Here is a 19,066-nt window from a genome sequence, read left to right on the forward strand (position 1 = left end):
ACCGTTAACCTATTTAAGCAATAAATAAATAAATAACCTTATGTATCGGCAGCTGCCTGGGTTGCACCCTTGAGGTGGGCGAGTTGATCCTGTAGGCAGAATGGGAGCCGTCCAGGACCGCCTTCAGCGCCAGCGGGTTCGTCGGCTTCAGTATGTCTTCGGCTGCCGTTGCTGTCACGTGCCACACAGAGAGAGAGAGAGAGAGAGAAACGTTAAAGTCGCTTTCAGACAACGCTATAATATAATGGCATAATAATATAGCATTGTCGGGGTTTAATAAAGTAATAATGATAACGAGGTTACATTTAAAATATAAGGTAGATTCCCTGACCCCACTTATTAGTATTTAGGGCACATAATATGATTTCATTGTTATTTCGAGTCGGCTTCTCGCTAATGCACCCACGTATGACGTCACAGGTCGCTGCCAAGACGACATAAGTACACTGCTTACTCACTCGAATCGGGCAGCAGGTCCTTGAAGAGAGGCGAGTCCCCGTACGGGCGGGCCGCCATCGTCAGGATCTGCTCGTGCACGTTGCCGCCAGCAGAGGCGCCGGATAAGCTGTTGCTGTAAGAAAATACCATTAGTCGTGCTGTAGGGGTAGAATGTCAACCCCCCCAACCCCCCGCCCCAAAACTACATCAATGGATGGGATGGCCGTTGTGAGACGCAAGACTTCGAGGCGATCGTGTTCACGTCGTTGTCTATGCGCTGCGAGGCCAAGCCAGCGGTTCTCAACCAACACAAGCCCCCGTCAAGTTTACAATGTTGACATTATTATATAATGCGATCCCCTATAAGTTAGGTAGGGTTGCGACGATCGACACAACCACCGAACGAACGATAACGCCCAAGCGACGGATTCGTCGAGGCGAAATGTATACAACTACACTTCAAACTTATAAAGACTATGTTAATGCTTTGTCCAGTGAAAAAGTTTGAAAGCCACTGTATTTACTAATAAATAAATAAAACTTAATTATATCGAGGGGTGAAAAGCAATAGCTTTCAATCAATTTGTTTTTCTATCAATCAAATATGATTAGAGCGATTTTTTTTTACTATTTTACAGGAGAGCCATTTAATGCTTAAAAATTTGGTTTTTTTTTATATCAAAACACCTTCTTTAGCTATTTTTGAAAGTTCAATTAAAAAAACTGTTGATGATACTGATACCAAATAAAACGGACGTTTAATTACAAAGACAAGTATCGCTTAAACCAAATAGCCTTTCACACTTCGATATCATCATCACACTCACTTCGCCAGCAGACTGTTGTTCGCGTTCATCGAGCCCAAACCGAAACCGGAGCCCAGCGCGTTGTTGTTCCCGAACATTCCGCCGCCCAGCACGCCGTCTGCAACCGACCCTTACTTAGCTCACGTCCTCAGTCTTAACAACTACCCCTGACCAAGCACTGCTGCTATTGTGTACAACGACCCCCACAGCGAGATAACATCGTGCGGTACAAGCAAATTTTACTAGGACGTTTTGCCAAAAAAAAACAAAAAATGGCTGGTGAGCTCACGGCCTCCTGGTGGTGACCGTCGCTTATCGACATCAACAAACCCCTGAGTACTCTCATCAAGCCTCGTTTTCATTGCTTAGATGGGTGGACGAGCTCACGGCCCACCTGGTGTGAATTGGTTACCGGAGCCCATGGACATCTATGACGTAAATGCACCATCCACCTTGAGATATGAATTCTAAGGTCCAGTAGTTACAATGGCTGCCCCGCCATTCAAACCGAAACGCATTACTGCTTTACGGCAGAAATAGGCAGGGCCACCAGGATATTTTGACTGGTTTGATTTTTATTACACGATGTTACTCCTTCACCGTGTAAGTCAATCGTGAACATTTGTGGAGTACGTATTTCATCAGAAAAATTGGTACCCGCCTGCAGGATTCGAACATCGGTGCATCGCTGCATACGAATGTACCGGACGTCTTATCCTTTAGGCCACGACGACTTTCACGTCCCTTTTGAGACCTCCGTGGTCGCCGATCGGTTCGTTGTATAGAAAACTAGCGACCCGCCCTCGCTTCGCTTCGGAAACTGTATTTTATTATTGATTTCTCCACTATTTAATGGATGTTATTATATATATAAACCTTCCTCTTCAATCACTTTATCTATTAAAAAAAAACCGCATCAAAATCCGTTGCGTAGTTTTAAGATTTAAGCATACACAGGGACAGATATAGGGACAGAGAAAGCGACTTTGTTTTATACTATGTAGTGAAGCTCTCACCCGTCTTGAAGGTGTTGGCGGGCTGCTGCTGGAACGTGCCGAGCCCGAGCGTGCCGAAGTTCGGCGCCGCGGGCTTGCCCTGGAACACGCCCCCCGCCCCGGCCCCCAGCCCCGGCGCTGTGGGGGATACGATAGCGTTAATACGAATTTACGTTACGAAATTAGTGTCATGCATATTAAACTCCAGTTTCACGAAAGTAGTTTCGATATAAAATATGGAAAAATGATTTCGTAAAAGAATTAATGTCGCGAAATCCACAGTATCGCAGTATAAATTTTGCTATGTTCAATGTAGCTAAAGAAATGCAAACTTAAAAAAAATACGTTGGGGGATTTAACAACGAGGCATTTGGGTGCCATGATGTTAGCCTCTGAATTAGACCCTGAAAGTACGGGGCGCCGAGTGCCGCGCGGGACCCCTCCCCCCAGCTATACGTACCGGCGGGCTGCGAGGCGGCGAAGCTGAAGCTGGGCTGCGTGGTGGCCGGCTTCCCGAAGGCCGTGCCCTGCCCGAACAGGCCCCCGCCCTGCGTGCCGCTGCCGAACGTAGGCGCCATGCTGCCGAATGCTGTGGACGAAGCGCGCGGACCGTGAGCACGCAAACAGCGGGTTCAGCGCCCACCGCGGCCCATGGACATCATAACTTCAAGACATAAGATGTATGTCTCGATCGTAGTTATTTATTTAATATATATTGTGCACACAAAACAAAAGGCAAAAAAAAGAAAAAATACCGGATGTGGTGGTACCGAACGCCGGAGCCGTCGTCTTGGCAGCGAAGGGTGCTCCGCCCCCCGAGAACGAACCGAAGCCTGAGCTGGCCGGCGTCGTGCCGAACGCTCCGGTTGCCGGCTTCGCCCCGAATATACCAGTCGACTGAAACAAACAATTTCGTAAAATCAATATTTGAACTCAAGCACTCATATCACCACCACGAGCGCCCACTTACTATCGGATAAGCGATACGCTTGGCTGCCTACAGACAGTAGAATTCGATCACACGTATAAAAAATATTTCAGCTAATTTACTCTTTATTATTGGTAATACTAATTCTAGTTCGAAATAATTGTAAATAGACATGCTTCAACAAAAACCGACTTCGAATAGAAAAAAAAAGATATTCCAAAACAAATTAATATACACTAAAAACAATAATCATCGAAATCGATTGGCGTGGATATTGAGTTATTCATCTATTTGTCGCGCACGTACTTAATGCAAATTTAAGACTTATATGGTTTTCTCATGGATAGCATTATCAGAACTGGACTAAATTATAATGGGACCACACGGGAAGCGTCAGCTTTCCAGCAATAAAAAAAGAATCATCAAAATCGATTCACCCAGTCAAAAGTTATGAGGTAACAAACATAGAAAAAAACATAGTCGAATTGAGAACCTCCCCCCTTTTTTAAATCGGTTAAAAATATCATAACAAAAAAACTTGTATAACTATTACAACAGGGTAAACTTAATTACAATTAAAAACATCGAAGTGTTGATGCTGATAACAAATAAAACGGACCTTTAATTACAAAGAGAAAAGTCCCTTAAACCGAATATCATTTCACCCTTCGATAAATATATTTTTGTCCTTCTCACCAGACGAGCTTACGGCCCACCTGATGGTATATGGTTACCGTTGCTCACGGCCTTCAGTAACGCCAGGGGCGGAGTGAGGCCGCTGCCCGCCTCAATACCGTATGCCAAAGGTTTTAAGGATTATTATCCTTAATTCTGCTGACCTGATTCTGCGTGTTGGCGCCAAACCCGAATGTGTTAGTACTCGCACCGAACGCCGGCGCTTGTGTCGTCGTTGTATTGAACAAGGTTGAACCTGCAAAGAAAAAAAAAGTATATATGTGTTATATATATAGCAGTATCCATCACATGACTTGTGAGGAACGTTCTCGACGGTTCTAGGGATGTGGTATCGACTATAAAAGCGTTGCAGAGATGGCGCGCAGTCAGTCAGTAATCTGAACTACTCGAGGCGAAACAGCGAACGGATCACCTGAAGCGAAGTGGAAGAAGCGAATTGAGAATTTTAAAGTATTTGTGAAGTGTTTTTAAGTGTTCTAAGTGGTAATACAATTTTAAGTTGTACTTTGGTGGAACTTTTTATTTATCCCGAATCCTAGCGCGTAACAATACTATAGGTCAAAATATATACGTATATTCGTAAATAATATATATATGTAAAACACACCAGTGGTGCAGTATTTAGCGTTCGTGGCTTTTGCGCCAAGGGTTGCGGGTGCGAGCACGACAGACTTACGGTTATCGAGAACATTCCCGATAGTCTTAGTCGTTTCGACATGTGTTTCTGCTAATTGATAACAGATGGCGTTACACCTCTCGAGCGGTCTCGATGTTACTAGTCATTTTGGTATTCGTTTCTGCTCTTTGATGATGGATGGCGTTACTCTCACTGGCGTAACATTATTAAGCTAGGTGAGCCGTCGGATAGTTCAGAAAAATAAACATATACTTTACCCGCAGTGCTGGTACCGAAAGCCGGCGGCTTATTTGCGCCGAAGAGGCCCGTTGTCGTCGTATTCGTGTTGCCGCCAAACGAGAATGTACCTTAACGTGTGGGGGATAGAGTTTAAAATAACAAAACACGTATACGCTATTTTTTTGTAAATAATATCGAAGGGTGAAAGGCTATTTTATTTAAGCGACATTTCGCTTAATATGTTTATTTAAAAGTATTAATTAAAAGCGCGTTTTATTTGACATCAACAGTTCGATGTTTTTAATTGAACTTTAATTAAGTTTACTCCATTCAAAAATTGCTGAAGAAGCTTTTTTTATTTATGAATAATTTTCCCAAATGCTAAAACTTTAAATGGCTCTCCTGTAAAGTTGTAAAAATGTCGCTTAAACCAAATAGCCCTTCACCCCTCGATATATTATACAGGGCGTGACGGGAGACCGTCAGATATTGATAACTGATATTAAGACTAATTTCTAATACTCTAGAGCTGAAATTGCGCTGTGTATCTCGCACGGATTTATAACTCAATTGTGAATTGAGTCACGAGGTCATCCTTCGACCAGGACACAGACCAGGTGAGTCTTGGGAAAGCCCCACGTCTGATTGAAGAGTTGACCGCGGTAACTCCGTACCTTGCCTCACCACCTTCGACCATGGAGTCTCCTATATACCTCCAAGCCGAACCTCCTTAAGCTCCAGGTCAAAAAAAGTAATATAAGATGGTAAATTTTATAATATCATAATATCTTGCAATGCACTAAAATTCGCATGTCAAATAATAACAAAGCATATACGTTGCTTTTAACTTATGTAATAACAAATTTTCACTATGCTTGGCGAATATATAATTTCTTTCTTTCAACTTCCATCTACCCTCATCCTAAAACTATTCATGTATATATAACAGTAAAACAATAGTTACTGTTCTGTCCGAATGCCCCGGACGTCCCCAGGCCGGATCCCGTCCCGAACATGCCGGGGGCGCTCGTGGTGGCTGGCTGACCGAAACCTGGAAACGGAAGGCGGTGAGAGATGACGACCCAACCAACGTGACTATCGATTTGGTGGAGTGCGTGGGGTCTTTTTTCCTCTACCTATGCTGATAACCTAGAGACTTATTACCCTAGCGAGTAGGTAAGCTCTCGAGACTCAAAACGGAGGAGTCGCTAACACTGGCCCTAGAATCTACCACCGGATCGGAAACGTGACCCACTGAGAAGATCCGACGAGAAACTTAGTGAACTGTGTGGTCAATGACGATAGTGATGTCTGTGGACTCGTCGATGCCGGCAGAATGACGTCACCGTTTCCAATCAGCACTCACACTTCTTCGTACCAATTTCTTTGACATTTTGATCACCAGCTATGATTTTGAGCCCATAGACATCTACAACGTAAATGCCGTCACCCATCTTGAGATATAAGTTCTAAGGTCTCAAGTATAGTTACAACGGCTGCCCCGCCCTTCAAACCGAAACGCATTACTGCTTCACTACAGAAATAGGCAGGGCGGTGGTACCTACCCACGCGCACTCACAAGAAGCCCAACCAACAGTAAAAACGAAAACTATTGTACCGTAGTATTTTTTTTAAATATTCACACCGGAAATTAGACACTGACTGGGTCTAGCTCCTACCACTTCTAAATCAATCACAGATAGGCTTGAAAAAAAACCATACATAAAAACCCCAAATGAAACGGTGCTAATTAATGTAATTACTTCACTTTGAACAACTAACCGGTGCTGCCGAACAAGGGTTTGTTCTCTGTCGTCTGCTGGAAGCCTCCGAACATCCCCGTGGTGGCAGTCGAACCCTTCCGCCCCGCCATGTAATCTTCCAGACGTAGCTCCTCTAAGCTTTTGCCTTCATATTCCTGAGAAAAAAAAAAACAATTGTTTGTGGCGAGTGAGAAAGTGAACTCGCACATCTCAGTGCCGTGTGCAAAGTTAAGCCACGCCCCTTTCAACATGTCCTCCACTCGAGGAACAAAAGATTAAAGCGCGGCCATCTTGTCTCTTTAGCACTTCGACGAATAAGACGCGCCGGCGCCATTTTGACGCCATTTCGCTTAGTACGCGACTTTTATCTTTGTAATTAAAGGTCCGTTTTATTTGGTATTGACATCAACAGTTCCATGTTTTTAATTGAGATTCAATTAAGTTTACTCCATTCAACTAGCTGATTTTTTTTGTGTAATGGTTTTTTTTCCAAATTTTATACTTAAATTTGCTCTCCTATAAAGTAGTAAAAAATGTCGTTTAAACCAAATAACATTTCACCCCTCGATGTGTATATTGTAGTTTTACATAATATAATTGTTTTTTAATTAATTACTAGCCACACGCCCTCGCTTCACTTCGGAAACATTAAATTTTATTATTTATAGCTGAGTCCCGCGATATTATTCGCCGTTATTGTCGTACACCGGGTGATGCCGCGGAACGAAGCTAGCCTAAGTTATTCCTTATATTACCAGCTACTTATCAGTGAAAGTCCCGTCAAAATCGGTCCAGCCGTTCCAGAGATTAGCCGGAAGAAACTGACAGACAGATAGAGAGAGAAAAATAGTAAAAAATGTTATTTTGTTGTATGTACCGTATATGTATTCATATGCATGTAGTAAAAAGCGATTATTTCAATATTACAAACAGACACTCCAATTTTATTTATATGTATAAATAAACTTAAACACATGTATTGGGTAACAAATCAGTTCATAGTGTGTCTGTCTTTATACAACCCGCACTTAGCAATCCTCTAACATAATTTTCAAGTTATACTAAAATCAATGAGTCCTCACTCAAATTATGAATAATGACAAATATAATATCGATAGATGATGCCCACGGACTCCGGCCGGCATTAAAACAATCTAACACATAAAAAGTAATATTATTCACATATAGCACATAAAAAATAATACCTTCATAAACGTTATGCAGTGATGTTTGATGTTAATGTTCTGTGATGTGCCATTTTTCATCACCACCTCCGTCCCGACCACTGGGTTGAACTTGACATGGCCGGTGCCTGTCGGTTGCTGCTGACCGAACGCACCTTCACACACATATATATATACAAAATATTTGTTAAAACGTTATACATGACATACATGATGCATTTGACATTTCAATTATAACAGTTTCTATGGGATGATCACAAAGTTACATTAAATAAAAATAAGCCTTTCGTATAAAACAATTAGATTTTAAAATAAAATAAAGCGTGTTAAAAACAGGTAGAGAACATTTTGTAATGCAACAAACTGTTTGGTAACAACATATGTTTTAACGTGATACCGTCTTATAAATGGTTTTTTTTTCTACCTAATTTTTTTTATTTTTTTTATTGCTTAGATTGGTGGACGAGCTCACAGCCCACCTGGTGTAAAGTGGTTACTGGAGCCCATGGACATCTACAACGTAAATGCGCCACCCACCTTGAGATATAAGTTCTAAGATCTCAGTATAGTTACAACGGCTGGCCCACCCTTCAAACCGAAACGCATTACTGCTTCACGGCAGAAATAGGCAGGGTGGTGGTACCTACCCGCGCGGATTCACAAAAGGTCCTACCACCATATAATGTAATAGCCACCTAATATGTAGGCCTTATAAGACCATTTCAGCCTAACCCTAACAAGTAGGTGAACTCACGGGGCTCGAAATGATGATGATAACACTAACCCTCGCAATAGCAGTGCTTTGCAGAATCTACCACCGAATCGTAAACGCGACCCACTGAGAAGATCCGGCAAGAAAATTAGTTCTTCAATAAAATTTTTGGCGTTTACCAAAAACCGAGAAATTCTGGATTAAGCCCCATTCAATTATAAAGGTGCGATATATAGGAACAGTTTAGTCTAGGTCACCGACCAGCGCTGGTATTCCCGCCGAACAGTCCCCCGCCGGACATGGTGTTGCCCTGGGGCGCGAACAGTCCGGCGCCGGGTCCGGTCGCCGGCGTGCCGAACAGGTTCCCGGTGGTCGCTCCGGTCGTGGTCGAGCCGCTGAAGCCGAAACCTGTACCAAACTCAAATGTTATTGTTCGCTTCTTTGACCTCTCCAAGGTTAGTCGTTCTTGTCACTGCCGGGTTGTCACAGCAAGTGCAGTAAGAATCAACCACCGGATCAAAAATGCGTCCGACTGCGAATATCCGACGAGAAACTCAGTAAGCTGTGTCTATGGATTAGTTGGTTCGTCGAACTCTTCATCGTTCAAGCACTTTAAGCCTCAAATTTTAAGGTTTAAAATATTAAAATCGTAAAACAACTACTATTCTAGAATATTTTTTTTGGGATTTACCAAAAAAGCCCAGAATTCTTGATTAAGCCACTTCAATTCTAAAGGTGTGGTATAGAACAATCTCAACTGACCTGTCGGTTTGACTCCAAACGAGGGTGTCGCCTGCGTGTTCCCGAACAAGCCTCCTCCAGCGGTCGAGGTATTCCCGAATAGTCCACCGGACGTAGCACCTCCGCCGAAGCCGAAACCAGTGGTGCTCGTCCCGAAGGCGGAAGTCGATGTCGAGGGACCGGGATTCCCGAAAAGACCACCACCAGAGGTATTGTTCGCGAAGAGACCTTAAAAAAAAAACACCAAAAATGTTACCGCCAAGAGTTCATTCAACTCCTTTCCATAACCAGACTTGTTTAACGCGTTAACTGCCGTGTATGTTATCACTGCCCTACGTGACACGCTGAAGTAATTACCTCGATTTCTATTACTAAGGTGACAGAATATCTAGCAGACTCTGGGAAAGACGAATCCGAAGATACTGAGAAGGAATCTATTTCTAAGACACCTAAAAGACTAAAAACATACATTACTAAAGAAAAAAAAAGCCTTAGATTGCTTAAGAAATCCAGAGTGTAACAGTAAATTCACATAATTACTTCAGTGTGCCGCGTAGGGCACCGGTGACCTACATGGCAATCAATGTATTAAACACTTCGTTCCAACATCTATCACATTCATAATCCATCTATCTCTTTTCGCCCCACTTTCTATCTTGAGCAAATTGTGACTAAAATTAATTCATACATTTTCAACGAGCCAAAGTAAATTTATCTAAAAATAACGATTAATCAACTGTATGTATAAATAAATAAATAAAAAGGGACTGCAATCTATTAACTGTTAACTCAACTTACTCAAATCTTGTACGGACACGGTGGGTACCACAGCAAGCCAAGCTCCATCATATTGGATCATGTTGAGGTGGGGGTGTTGGGGAGAGGCGGTGTTAAGTGTTGGGGAGGGGGTGTTGGGGAGGGGCTTGTTTGGGGTGTTAGCCAGTGCATAATCTGGTTAATAAATTCCATTTCTCGCTGTATTTTAGTCTATATACGCTTAATGTGCTATGTTAATACATCAGGTCTACTCAAAAGCCGAACCTACCTCCACCAGTGGCGGGCTGCGTTGACGTGCTCGCACCAAAAGATCCTGTGGCAGGTTTGAATCCGCCAAAAGGGGACGAAGTTGTCGCGCCAGAATTGAAGGAACCTTTAACAAACAATTTTTATTTTCTGATCAGGCCCCGCGTTTCGCTTAAGGACCTAAGTCTGAATAATAATAGCATTATACCCTAAACTACTAAAAAATATTTCTCATTAAGCAAAAAAAAACAAAATTCAATTGGGAATACAAAAAAAAACTATTAGCTACCACTACTTAAAACTGAAGATCGCCAAGAAAGTAAAATTAATTAATCATTATTTTTTCACAACGTCCACTGGTGGACAAGGGTTTCCCCAAGCCTCACCATAATGACCATTCCTGCACTGTGTGTATGTAGCGAATTCCCGCGACCCTCAACAGATGGTCGGTTCACCTTGTGGGAGGAGGGCCACTCACGGGCAGGGAGAGACCCACTACGTCATCCAGTCTTTATTGAACATAATTATAACTATTTTTACGGTTTGTTCTCGCGATTTTTTTTTTACTCTAAACTATTTGAGACGTCGTAAATATTATAATGACAATATAAATCAATGCAAGATTAAACTATAAATTTTTTTTTAATTTTACCGAAAAAAAAAAAAAAATTGTGGTTTCACCTCTATTCATTCTAAAGCTTCTGTTATGAGATTCTCTTACAGCAATAATGAGCCAAAAACGGCCAACATGATTGTGGGTACTCACCAAAACCTGAAGTGGCATTACTGCCAAAAGTCTGTTTGGGAAACATTATGAAAGCTTCTCCTGATGCAGAGTCCAAAATTAACTTCCACTCACTTGAAGATCAAATAGTCTTTACCATCATGAGACCCTGAAATTATGGCAAATGAATTAAGATCGGTGAGTGCGACTATATTAAAGACACTCATCATCATGTGGATGCTTGTCTACCTTTTTCTGCCCTTATCCTACTGTGGGGTCGATGGAGAATGTACTTGTTTTCCATTCAGGCCTATCATACGTCATCTTTGCACTGACACCGTTTTCTCGCAATACCCCTTACACACCGTACATCCAAATCTTTTCAGGACACCCCCTCCACACATCACCATGCCCAGGGACTTATTGACCACATGATCACCTTCTCCTGGCATAACATACCTATACCATAATAACCTTAGTCTATTTTCTCTGTTACGGTTGCTACTTACAGACTTCCCCTTTTCCATTAATTTCTATGCTTGTCTGCCTATCCCATGCAAAAGTGCATTAGTCAAGTGTGTTGAACTTTTTTTTTTTATTGTTTAGATGGGTGGACGAGCTCACAGCCCACCTGGTGTTAAGTGGTTACTAGAGCACATAGACATCTACAATGTAAATGCGCCACCCACCTTGAGATATAAGTTCTAAGGTCTCAGTATAGTTACAATGCCTACCCCACCCTTCAAACCGAAACGCATTACTGCTTCACCGCAGAAAATAGGCGGGGTGGTGGTACCTACCCGTGCGGACTCACAAGAGGTCCTACCACCAGTGGTTACGCAAATTATAATTTTGAACCCAAAAACTATTAGCATCTCTCCCCACCAAATGCCCTAAAGAATATTTTGTTAAATTATAAATATGTACCACTGTATATCTGGCCTCTAAGATTATTATTTGGGAAACAAGAAGCATTGTACATTGTGCGAGGTTAATGTTTTTTTAAGCTACTTTCCTCGTCGAACCTGTCGCTTGCGACGAAGGTCTCGACGAGTGAATTAACCAATAGACACAGCCCACTTAAGTTTCTCGCCGGATCTTCTGTGGGTCGCGTTTCCGATCCAGTGGTAGATTCTGCGAAGCACTGCTCTTGCTAGGGCCAGTGTTAGCAACACTCCGGTTCGAGCCGTGTGAGCTCACTTACATGTTAGGGCGAAGCTGAAATAGCCTCTCAAGGCTATCAGCATAGGTATGGAAAAAAAACTTACTATACTGAGATCTTAGAATTTATATCTCAAGGTGGGTGGCGCATTTACGTTGTAGATGTCTATGGGCTCCAGTAACCACTTAACACCAGGTGGGTTGTGAGCTCATCCACCCATCTAAGCAATAAATAAAAAAGGCCTATTCCAGCTACACTAGGAACAATTAGATAACATCTTGTACATAAATTTGTTCTTGTATTATCTAATTAAAGTTTTTTTTCTAATTGATGTACCACAGACTATTAGTATGAGTATAAGAACATATGATGCAATATAATTATAAATTATATAACGATTTTTTTTATATAAGATAATTATATAAGAGTTTGTATATTTGCTATTAATCAGTCTTATTGTTGAAACCTTTTTGTTTTATTTTAAAGTTTGTAAACATTTAGTTTATGTTACCCTATTATATATATTTTTTTCGTATATAGTTGTTTTTATACTCCTTCAAATAGTACCCTTTTCATTTCATAGTTTGTAAGAGTTTAATTATTTTAAATTTTATGTTTACTTTATAGTTCGTGGGTACATGCATATATTTTGATTACTAGTACAATATATTATTCAGTCAAACCTTGTTATATTAACAAAATACTGGTGCTTGCTTCAGTAGTACACAATAACAGATTTGCTACACTATCATCTAACAAAATTTGCATTGTAAAATGTTCTTAAAATTGAAACATGTTTTATGAATAGAACTCTTTATATATAATGAGCAAAGAGTAGAAGATTTTATTACACAGTGGTTCAGTATGTTCAATTATGAAATCAATGTCATGACACAGATATTCCAAGAATGAAAGTACAAGGTCACAAATGAGTCATGCTGTAGTGAAATTTATAAGGAAAAATATTATTTAAATTTATTTCCCATATTAACTTTTTTATAGTCTTTGATTTCACACAGATATGGGCCCAGGTGTTGTTCACCAACATTATACTGTTCAAATTGAGACCTTACAACTCATATCTTGAGGTGGGTGGTGGCATCTACATTGCAGATGTCTTATGGGGTTCGGTTACCAGTTTATTCAAATGAGGCTTGTGGAGAGAATTAAGCGGTAGGCAGCGGCTTGGCTGTGCCCCTGGCATTGCTGAAGTCCATGGGCGACGGTAACCACTCACCATCAGGTGGGCCGTATGCTTGTCTGCCTACAAAGGCAATAAAAAAAAATAAAAAAAACTTAACACCAAGTGGACCATGAGCTTGTCCACCCATCAAAGCTATAAAAAAACACTATCGGTAACCAATAAAACCATGGCCAAAATTATTATGCTACTTTTCAATCCTAAAGGCTATGTTTGAAACACATCCTTATTCTAAGACATGTCCTGTGTGCTTGAGAAATAGCACACAGTATGCGGCAAAAACTATGACAGTTCCGGGTATTAGGAATGAGAACTGCTCCAGCTACAGCTGGTGTGGTTCTCAAACTATAGATAAATTTCAAATAGTTCATTAGAACAACACCCCCTTGCTAAAACAGGTATAAATAAATTTTTTTAAAGTATTGAAGTGTGAGCGTTCTCTTGGGTGTTGTCCTGGCTTGGTTAAGTGGCTAGCAGAGCACATAATGCCACCACCCACCTAAAAACGTGAGATCCATGTCCCAGTTGTATAGTAATAAAAAAATTGAATGAAATAATTAGATTAAATTGGATCATAATTCCAAGATCTTATCTATTTGAATATGTTGGCCAAATCAACAATTTTAATCACCACTAAGCCTAATGTTATTTGGTTTCTTTGGAATTCCTTTTTATGGAGTTACTGCAGCCCTTAGACATCAACAACATAAATACCGCCAGCCACCTCGAGAGATGAGTTCTAAGTTAGTTGTAACTTTTCCCTGCTTAAAGCCGTAATATATTGCTGCTTCATAGCAAAAACAGGCATGACAGTGGTATCTACCCATACAGGCTCATAGGACTCTGTAATGCCAGTGTGCAACGTGTTTAGTTTATAATACTGTTAGTAAGACCATAGCTTTGTTGGTAAAATAGTCAGTGAGAAGACAATTTTTTCCTCTGAATTCATACAGTTGGGAGTTATGATATTTCTGATAGCCTAAAGTCATTTAGGAATAATTCAGTCATTCCACTTCAAAAGTTCATGTTTCGTGATGACTGCCATAATTGTCGGTTTATATGTGTTTGAAAATTAATAGAATGTCTGTCTACAAAGGCAACTGCTAGTTTCTCTCTAGAGACAATAAAAATATCACTAAGTTTTACAAAAAAAAATACTTTTAAATTTTACAAAACTTAACCTTCATTAGATTTTAGTTTATATTTTATAAGATTAGTCGTTTTTAAAATCAAAAATATTGAAAAAAGTATACAAATACCTACACTATTATCAGAATTTCTAACAATAGTATTTTTGAATTTTACTATTAAATTCTTTCAATTTATTCACTTTTATTGCAAAACGTATTTTAAATATAACTCTTGTGTCTATTTGAATTCTTTTAATTTTAAACTTTAGACGCAGTACTTAACCTAACCACAAGACGTTTAGAGAATTTCCGTTGGTATTGCACTTTATAGCGATAACTCGCAACTGTAAAGCATTGTTGCTGTATGCTTATTTATATTAGCTTTTTATTGCACAACGAATTTCACAATTTTATTAGAAAATTTTGCAACCAAAACGTGTGACGTCAATTTTGAGGTAAAACCAAACGAAATTAAGAGTGTAGCAATACTCGTTTGATTTATGTTTTTGAGGATGGTATAATAAGCAAGAAATTAAAAATAACGAAGATGTTTCGAAGATATTTCAATTACCTAATTTACAGTTTTCACTAATACTTCGTAACAAGTATAAACACAAATTTCGTGGTTATTATCTCAACTATTGTTATTTTATCAATTCAAATTAGGATCTTACAAATCGGTCGGGTAATCGACATAACGTTGGAAACTCAAGAATCTTACCGTGTTCGTATCGAAAGATTGTTGTGTGGCTTTAAATGCACGAAAAACCGTTCTCCTTTTCTTGTTCACTTTAATAGTACTTAATTACATATAATAGTTGTTATTAAGAAGAAAACGCAGAATACATCGGCTTCAGTAGGTAAACAAAACAATGATCTGACCATCGACAATTTCAATTTAGATTGTTGAATCCATTTAAAAATTTAATTTTGAAGAAAAAAAACAAATCATGGACAAATAAATTTTAATAAGGTTTTAAAATATTACTACATAATCCAAGATCGCTAAAATTCGATTAGGACAATGGCCAGACCGAGATTCCAAGTCACTAACATAGCTCATGAAATTAAAAAGTGGAATTAGCAAGGCTGTCTTCTTATGCCGAGGAACCAAGAATTGATAAATCAGACTAGTTCATAAGTAACAACAATACCAACTCCTTTGATAAGTAACTTAGATTAATATAAAACGTGTCTTCCAGACTTCCTTGGAACTTGAAAAGGGATAACGATTGTAAATTTGATCACAATTGTAATTAGGTGCAACACTATTGTGTTACTCCTTAGGCCAGTTTCTCGCCGGATCTTCTCAGTGGATCGCAATTCCAATCCGGTGGTAGAGTCTGCAAAGCACTGCTCTTGGTAGGGCTAGTATTAGCAAATTCTCTTAGGTTGACCCGTGAACGCACCTACCCGTCCAGTCGTAGCTGGAATAGTCTCATAAGCATCCAGCGAATGGGTAGAGGGAAAATAAATTATGCCTGTATGAACAGTTTTAAGGCTACAAATAAATATTTCACGAATCCCACATAATACTATCAAAACTGAACTAGACGACCATACAACTTTCAAACAATCAAACAAAAATGCAATAAACGTACGAAATTCCATAAAAAAAATTGTACCTACGGGCACAAAACGACTTATACTGTAGTTAAAAGAATTTTATCGTTAACGCAGTGAAAATGCTTATCATTTATTTCCATTTAACATACGTGAGTAGAACAATCTTATTGCGTATTGGAAGCGTTCAAAACGAAGACGAGCGGTGGTGGTATACACTCGATACCATCAATTAGCTTGCACGGCATGCTGTAAGCACGGGTAAGATGCTAACATGCTGCTTATTTTCGCCGCAAAGCAGTCACGTGTCCCAGTTTTTTTGGGAGCGGGAAAACTGATTTACCTAACTCTGTCGTTCTGTAATCGGGTAAGTAATCGAATTACAGAAATAAAATGAACTTTAGATTTTATACTCAGCTGCCCAACACAACCGCTCACTTACATTGTCTGCTTAGTATTGAGACAATCCAAGACGAGAGAGCGTTTCGACTTCTGGTCTTAATCGTGCGCTTCGCTCGCGACCTACTCTACCTACTCCTAATACAGGTAGGATCCTATCCTCGTCTCGCGCAAATTGGACCGAACTTGTCGCTGCCGACCTTCGTAGCAGCGATGCGTGGCTGCCGTGTGCTGGAAGGTGATGCTCGACTTCTGCGAGTTTACCATCTCGCAGAAGAATTGTTCCGGTACCAAGTCACAGTCGCCATATCTATGGTCACTGGTTCATATCCGGCTCGAAGGACCGTGTAGGAAGTTAAGAGCGCTGAACTTATTTTAGGGCTGATTCGATAATAAAATCCCATAACACTTTTTTATGCGTGTATTGTTAATGATAATTCAGGGGCAAGAGAGGGAAAGGGAATAATTCAAAAACAAAATCTGTTCTGTTATAGCTACCGTTATGATATTATCTGTACCTGTTTATTTGTTTTACGAAAATCATACCAATATGCTTTCAGATATTATCCGAAGCCATAGCCGTTATAATTAAACTAAATGGAGTCATTGATTTTGGGCCGAATTTGAAACTCGACTATAAAATCAAACCGATCGTCGATAGTACAACGAAACATTTCAATGGCGTCAAATTATTAAGACTCCGTAATGACAATGTTAATACGGTAATTGACTTTACAACCGACATTGTTCATAAAGATGACAAAAAGACCACTCCAAACGTAGTATCTTACATTCCTGTAGCAGATATAACTACATCGAAAATGTATATATCGGAAATGAAAAATGATGATTTGAACTCGCAATTTTTCGAGGAGAAACCCATTCAGGTTAAAAAAGACAAAAAAGTCGTGTCCTTTTTAGAGCACACATTAAAGCAATCCTTGAAAATATTCACTAACATAAAAAAGAAAATAAACGATTACAAGATAAATAAAGAAATAGATTACCTGGCGCGCAATTTCAAAATAAAATACGGTGCTTTTTTAGATACAACAAAAAAACAATCCATAAAAACGAAAGATGGAATGCAGAAGGTTGTTATAAATACTCTGCAAACATTGAATAGTACATTGCATCGCTTAATGAACATACTGAAGTACAAATTGATTAAAAAAGGCATCACTAACAATGAAAACGTTTCAGCCATATTTGAAAATGAAATTGACAAACTAATGACCGTGGAAAACATACACGCGTCCGCTAAATTCGGAATTTGTCAGTCAAATGACAGCTTCATTAAGTTCACTGTGAACATCATTGACATTTTCCTGAAATTTGACGATAATAAATTAAAAAATTGTTTTGTTGCGATGACAGACACGTTGAAACAAATCGATTTCGGCGTTAACAGCAAACACAACAATGTTACAATACGGAAGGGAATTGAATATATTGAGGGGTTGGAACTCGATCGCTTCAGGAATCATTTATCGATTTTAAAGAACAATTTAATGTCTATTAACAAACCATTAGTTCTACGGGAGGCAAATCTGGAATTGAGTACGGTGATTTTCTTAAGCATGATCAAGAAATTGAACGATATAATGCCTAGTGATGAGTATGAAAAGTTTTGGTGCGAAACAATTGACAAACTATCGAGTTTCGGTGACGGAAATGGCGATGGCGGCGATATTAGCGTATTAATGCAAGATTTACTTCGACATTTTCGTACTGCATTCGAAAAACTGAACGAATTGGATAATCAAATTTACGCTTCCCATTCAAACTAATATTTCAAAACAAGATTATAATAACTTAACTGTGTTAGAAAATTCTTTCAGGTTGAGCTCACCTATAGTAGAATTATTTTGTCCGTGCAGTTTTGAGTCATAAAACATAGCCCGGCTAGGGCCGTGAGCATGTTGCGCGGGCGCAACGCCATTATCGATAAAATCAAATGAGTCATCGAAGGCATGTACACGGCGGCGGGGTGGTATACGAAGGGTGGTGAGACATTGTTATGTTATGAGTCATTTGTACTTACCTGCAAATTATAGTACATTATGTCGAAGAGAAATGTGTTTTTATGCATTCATTCTCTGAATTTATTTAGTGACACAATGGGTACTCCTTTGTTATGTATCAAAACGGCAGAATTTATTCAAAATAATATTTGCACGTGTTGTTATCAACAGTATGTTAAAAATGCTCACTGAAATAAGAATAGATCCCGAAAAGTTACAAAGTGTTAATTTCTGCCGTTCTCGTTAACTTGCTGCGGCGATATGTGGTGTAAGTGTTCGATTAGTGATATTTTCTTTCATTTTTATCACTAACCCACAAAATGACAAAACTAAATACACTATCTGTTGTAACCTTCTTTTCCATATTCCATTATTTGAAATATACTTCGAACACATTGTCATTTTTACCATCTATCATTATTATATTTTTATGCTATGTCTTGAAAACATTGTTTTATTATATTGGCGACGAGTTAAAAGAAATTAAGATGAACGATGAACAATTCGCATTATTTTTACATGCACAACAAAACCAGCAAGAACAGATTTTACAAATGTTGAAGTTGTTGGTACCAGCAGCTTGCAATACAACAGCCAAGAGCGTGACGAACGACTCTTTTACAAAACATGATACGGATAACAAGATAAGTATAATCAAAAATTTCAATATGGATAAATACAACCCAGATACATTCAGAATTGACGATTACATTGATTTTTT

General features: G+C 39.5%; 2 protein-coding genes across 5 annotated transcripts in view; one reads left to right on the plus strand and one right to left on the minus strand.

Moving 5' to 3' along the window:
- Positions 1–15,248, minus strand: part of Nup98-96 (nuclear pore complex protein Nup98-96) — a 49,976-nt gene extending 34,728 nt beyond the window's left edge. For 2 of the 4 annotated variants that reach the window (XM_089731221.1, XM_089731218.1), the window contains exons 1-16: positions 15,081–15,248; positions 10,909–11,035; positions 10,165–10,269; positions 9,141–9,347; positions 8,640–8,786; positions 7,688–7,821; positions 6,502–6,637; positions 5,684–5,770; positions 4,758–4,847; positions 4,007–4,098; positions 2,995–3,136; positions 2,700–2,828; positions 2,261–2,377; positions 1,266–1,362; positions 459–571; positions 38–171 (exon numbers count right to left, since the gene is read on the minus strand). In XM_089731221.1, the coding sequence (XP_089587347.1) occupies positions 38–171; positions 459–571; positions 1,266–1,362; positions 2,261–2,377; positions 2,700–2,828; positions 2,995–3,136; positions 4,007–4,098; positions 4,758–4,847; positions 5,684–5,770; positions 6,502–6,637; positions 7,688–7,821; positions 8,640–8,786; positions 9,141–9,347; positions 10,165–10,269; positions 10,909–10,954 (1,776 nt within the window). In that variant the 5' untranslated portion in view covers positions 10,955–11,035; positions 15,081–15,248. Of the gene's footprint in view, positions 1–37; positions 172–458; positions 572–1,265; positions 1,363–2,260; positions 2,378–2,699; positions 2,829–2,994; positions 3,137–4,006; positions 4,099–4,757; positions 4,848–5,683; positions 5,771–6,501; positions 6,638–7,687; positions 7,822–8,639; positions 8,787–9,140; positions 9,348–10,164; positions 10,270–10,908; positions 11,036–14,492; positions 14,791–14,930; positions 14,954–15,080 lie in introns of those variants that run through there. The other 2 variants (XM_089731220.1, XM_089731219.1) reach the window with 2 other exon arrangements.
- A 948-nt stretch (positions 15,249–16,196) lies between these two features.
- On the plus strand, positions 16,197–18,792 carry LOC149501881 (uncharacterized). The gene is made up of 2 exons (XM_089731536.1): positions 16,197–16,289; positions 16,882–18,792. The coding sequence occupies exons 1-2, from the start codon at positions 16,197–16,199 to the stop codon at positions 18,109–18,111; spliced, it is 1,323 nt and encodes a 440-aa protein (XP_089587662.1). The 3' UTR covers positions 18,112–18,792.
- Positions 18,793–19,066: the final 274 nt, after the last annotated feature.

The sequence above is a fragment of the Bombyx mandarina genome, chromosome 11, assembly GCF_030267445.1.
Source record: "Bombyx mandarina strain Sakado chromosome 11, ASM3026744v2".
NCBI lineage: Eukaryota > Metazoa > Arthropoda > Insecta > Lepidoptera > Bombycidae > Bombyx > Bombyx mandarina.